The sequence below is a fragment of the Vitis riparia genome, chromosome 6 (assembly GCF_004353265.1).
Source record: "Vitis riparia cultivar Riparia Gloire de Montpellier isolate 1030 chromosome 6, EGFV_Vit.rip_1.0, whole genome shotgun sequence".
In the NCBI taxonomy this organism is placed as follows: Eukaryota; Viridiplantae; Streptophyta; class Magnoliopsida; order Vitales; family Vitaceae; genus Vitis; species Vitis riparia.
Window position 1 is genome coordinate 7,046,677 of NC_048436.1, and position 4,963 is coordinate 7,051,639.

The following is a 4,963-nucleotide window of genomic DNA, read 5'->3' on the forward strand; positions in this document are numbered from 1 at the left end:
TTACTAACAACAACAATTGTATATAGGCATTAGTCATCAAAATATCACTCAACACTGAAATAAAGCTTTACAGATTGACACACAGCTGCAAATAAATTCTCCAAATGCAAGCTGAAAATTTGTTACATTAGGACATAAAGGCAACTAAAAGGATGCCTTGGCGGTGGAAGGGAATGGGAAAGAAAAAGGAGGAAGAAGGAAGAATCATGGAAACCAATATTACAATCACAACAATGCCATGCTCAACTAACGCAAACTTCTTTCAAGTATATGTTATAGGAAAACCAACATAATTACATTAAGTGAAGACGAAAACTATGCACGTTTGTTAGGTTCCTTGAGGAGCTCTGTCATCAGGCCCAGCAAGCATGATCTGGAATTTTAAGAATTCAGGTTTAAGAATTCTTCCATTGATAAAAAAGGAAAGAGGTGACAATTCAAGTTTTTGAAATAAGACAGATAACCAGTTGAGAATCACTTACATTGCAATCAAATGCAAACCTCCTGGCGAGCATAATGGCTGCATTCCTATCCCTCTCTGACTCAAATGCTAATACAAAGGAAAGCCCTTTCTTCGCTTGCCAATACAATGCCTGAGTTGCAGCATTACCTCCTCCTCTAACCCCACAGAGCTAACAGATCAGAAAGTAATGTTAGAAATGATTGCCCCTAAACTTTCATATCCATCCACAATTCAAGAGCCTAGCCTCTTGAGGAATCCACGTCTCTTAGTTTTTAATGATGACAAAGGATTTTAACTCTAAATGGTATGTAAGCAAGACATCATTAAAAAATTACAGGGAAAAGTGAGAATTGAACATCCAGTGATGAAGATTACTTCATGCATGGCTTGCACATAAAGCTTAGAAACTTGCAACAAATGGGCACCCTAAAAAACCTATATGGCTAGTATGAAAAAACTCTCTTAGACCATCTTGAATACATTCTATTTTATAACAAATTTTGAAGAGAAACAACATAAAAGTCTCCTAAGTAAATTGTCCAATCAGGAATAAGCTCTCACCCAAGAGCCAGAATGGGATCAATATAGAACTTTATTAATGAACATCCATCTCTTTAGGCAAAAAAGAAATAATTGTAAGAAGAAAACCTGCATTTTTTGCTTAATTCCATGGAATGAAAAAAGAGTTTTTTTCTCAAATTATCTTACATACAATATTTCAATCAAACAAGAACCTAAATTATTCTGCAGAAAAAGAAAAATAAGGTGCTAAAGATAAATTGTAGAACATTCTTGGACCAGTATGTTACCTATTCATCTCCAATCATCTTAATTGAAAAGATAAATAAATAAATATGATACATAGTACCTGCATTGAAGTTGAATAGTATTCTTTAGCAATTGTTGCCTTTCCTTTACAAAGTTTTATCCTCATTTTTCCCACATGGAGCATGTGAATAGACTCTGATGGATGATCTGCACCATTCATCTGGGTTATAACAACCTGCAAAGCAACAGAAGAAACATCAAAAGTGGATAAGTAATACATTACCAGTGATACATTACAAAGATTCAGCCAAATATGAATTCACCAACATATGCAAAGGGTAGCAGATTTAGCCAACAACACTTGTTCGGTTCTTGTCTTCTGTTTCAATCTCTGTTACATAGACTCAGACACTGAAGTTGGGCTGTTTCGAGTTTGTAAGACTCAGTGGAGCAATTTTTTTTTTTCCATTGGTTTCAATTTGATTTTCTTGAAACATCAACTATACTATTTTGTAACTTTAAAGGTTTTTTAGTTGACCTGGTTTTGTTCTATTTTCTGTGGGACAAACATGATAACAAATTTACAGATATCAATTTTCTAAAAAGCTTAAACAGTTAGGATTAAATCAATTTGATTCTCTAACACCCTTACTCGTGTGGCCCCACACAAGTACATGGAGAAACAAACAGACCCTCGGACATATGAATCATGGACAGCCTCCTAAGGCCTTACGCATAAGCTCAACAAATTGAAGAAAATAAACATACGGTGAGGTTCAAACTCAACCTCCCACTAAACAAAGCTCTGATATCATGTTGGACAACAAGTTTTCCTAAAACCTTAAGATGTTATGATTTGGACCCCACAATGTATATCATGCTCTCATTTCACGTCTCTCAATGGTAGAACCATTATGGTGAATCCACTACTGAATTATTTTTTTTTTATCAATAAGTATAAAATTGTATTGCAAGAGGTGCTAAAATAGCGACCCACAAAAATACAATATAAGGGAACTCACCCCCTTACAAAAGGGCCCATACAACAAGGAAAAAAACAAAAAATCTACTCCCTTATCGCAAACACACCCATTCTATAAAATCTATTAAGGTCGGACCATCTTTTATCCACAAATTGGTTTCCGACCACAATAAATACACAAAAGAAACTTTCACCCTTTGAATGGACAGCACGCAATCCTCAAGAGCAATTGAATTTCTAGCCTTCCATATGACCCAAAACAAACATAACGGTCCCAATTGCCACTACTGAATTATACAACAACTAGCAGTAAAAGTCAGGAGCCAATTCAAGGAATGGACTTTATTATGCTGAGAGAAATAGACCAGTCTAGGTCCATTACAAGACTGAAGTCATGGCACTAAATATACAGAAGTCAATAGTTAGTACAATAAGATTTCCAACCCCACAAACCTAGACTTCATAATAAAGAAAGATGCTTCATTGTCTCTATGATAAGTATGGGAAATGCTTGTGTTAGATGGTCAAAATAATTCAAACTGGGTAAATTTGGAAGATATTAATGACAATATGATACCCCAATTGACATGCAGGAATGAATTAACCCACTCAACTAAGTACTCTCCACAGCCAACCCAAGTCCATTCTTAAATTACATCTTAAAAGTAAGCCCTGACCTAATTTAAGTAACATTGATGATTATGCAAATCCTGAGGTGGTAACAGTGAAGGATATGGTTATTAGGGAAAGGACAATGTTAGTAGTTTTGGAGGTTATTGTGGTGAATGTCATGAATTGGGAACTCTTTCTATAATTATGATACAGGAGTGCCCCCTTTAGGTGTTCTTAATGTGTCTTTTCTTTATTGCCAGTTAATACAAGATAGAGGAAAAAAGGTGCACATCAAGGATTACAAAGGGTTCTTCCTCTTATTGTATGTTGAGAAGCTTTAGAGACTTGACATAGTGAATCATCTAAATCATATGGTGATCTTTCCTATCAAAAAAATCATATGGTGATCCACCACCACTGCCACCACCCCCAAATTATCCACCTCCATCATGTGGTTATTCCTGCACTATCTAATCTGGCATACCCTATTCACCTGGATATCATCCACCTTCCTCGGCTCCAAAACAGCAATAATCAGCCACCTCATAAATGTCCAAGTATTCTTCACCATTATACTTTCAGTATCAATAGAGAGATAATGGAAGTATAGAAGCCATCGTTACATTTATCAACAAGAGTAGCAAGGAAATGAGGCTAGAACCAAACTCAAAGTGATCTCAAATGAAGAGGCTATGGGACCCATCCTATTAGTCTCTACTCAGTGCAATCATAAAAGATGTATTAATATTAATAACACCCACCAAGTATGTATTTCTGTGACTGCATGGATGTTCCAGTAACCGTATCTTTCTATAAAATTTAATTCTCAATTTTAAATGCATTTTCAGCATTCATAGATCGAATAAAATCCATTACATTTTAATCTAATGTGTGTGCCATTAAGTATCATCCATTACACCTGATGACATCACCCAGCTACTGTGACGATAATAGCAATCTAAAAACAGGTTATAACAGAAATACTGATTGTGGAACACAGAACTTGTGAAAGTTATAATGATAACATACATTGAATTCTGTGTCATGCTTCCGCACAAGGGCCTCCACATAGCTTCCCAAACCAGCAGCTGATAAAGAAAAGTATGGTAAGATAATAGCAAACCAATAATATTTTTAAGGGAGATAGATGAAGCAATGCAGAAACAAATACTACATAATCAGAGAAATTAAGTTGGAGAACCAGGAGAAATATCACACCTGGATCAATGGGACCAGCAGTTGCCAATGTGATTTGGTAGCCATCTAAAACAATATCAGCTTGCAAGACTCGCCCAACATCAAAGGGCTCTGGAGCATAAACTGATTTGATGGCTCCTACAAAGTAAAAAGTGATTATCAATAGCTAAGATCGATCACGAAAAGTTACATGATTAAAACTAAAGTAATTTTTCTGATTGCCCCTCTAGGCATATGTTGGCAGTGACTTGGATGGTCTCTCTTGGGTCTGCTTTTAGCTGATCACATTGCAGAACAGCTAGCTAACCAAGTAGCCAAGCTGCTTGTACCTTTTATAGGGGACTTTTAAGCCCCGAGTAGTGTTCTTCTATCTTTGGCTTATATATTTTCGTCATATCTTTCAGCCGTTATAGCTTATAGCTTGTTTAAAATTTGTTTGCATAAGTTTATTTTTACCTCTTTCACTTCAATCTATTCATGTTTTTTACTTTCTTTCTTTCTTCTTCTTTTTTTTTTTTAATCCTTTATTATATTTTTTAATTCATATCAATTAATTAGTTGTTTTTGATAAAAATAAAATAAAATAAACTCAGCTCAATGCATAACAGCTTAGACTCATCCCATGCCGGTTCTTCCCTTGATTCAGTGTCATAAAGAGTATGATAAGATTAATAACAGGTTCGTCATCGATCTCCACAAACATCTTCTTCTGGAATATCTTCCTCCAGAGCATTGCTCCTCTTCTCAGCATCTTTATGACTACTTTTACCACCTTACTGAGAGGGCAAGTGGTGATTTGAGGGAAAAAAAGAGGATAAAAGAATATGAATAAGAAATATAAATATTTTTCCCTCCAATCACCACTTACAACCTCCACTTTTTTTCTCCCTTCAATAACCACTTGCAACTCATCAAGGTGGAAAAAGTGGTGATAACAGTGG

The 4,963-nt window shown here is 35.5% G+C and overlaps 1 protein-coding gene across 1 annotated transcript; it reads right to left on the reverse strand.

Moving 5' to 3' along the window:
* On the reverse strand, nt 1–4,773 carry LOC117916948 (stomatal closure-related actin-binding protein 1-like). Its single transcript, XM_034833190.1, has 6 exons — nt 4,699–4,773; nt 4,044–4,188; nt 3,855–3,913; nt 1,332–1,466; nt 483–632; nt 1–373 (listed from the first exon to the last, which is right to left on the reverse strand). The coding sequence occupies exons 1-6, from the start codon at nt 4,771–4,773 to the stop codon at nt 329–331; spliced, it is 609 nt and encodes a 202-aa protein (XP_034689081.1). The 3' UTR covers nt 1–328.
* Between the last annotated feature and the right edge of the window lie 190 nt (nt 4,774–4,963).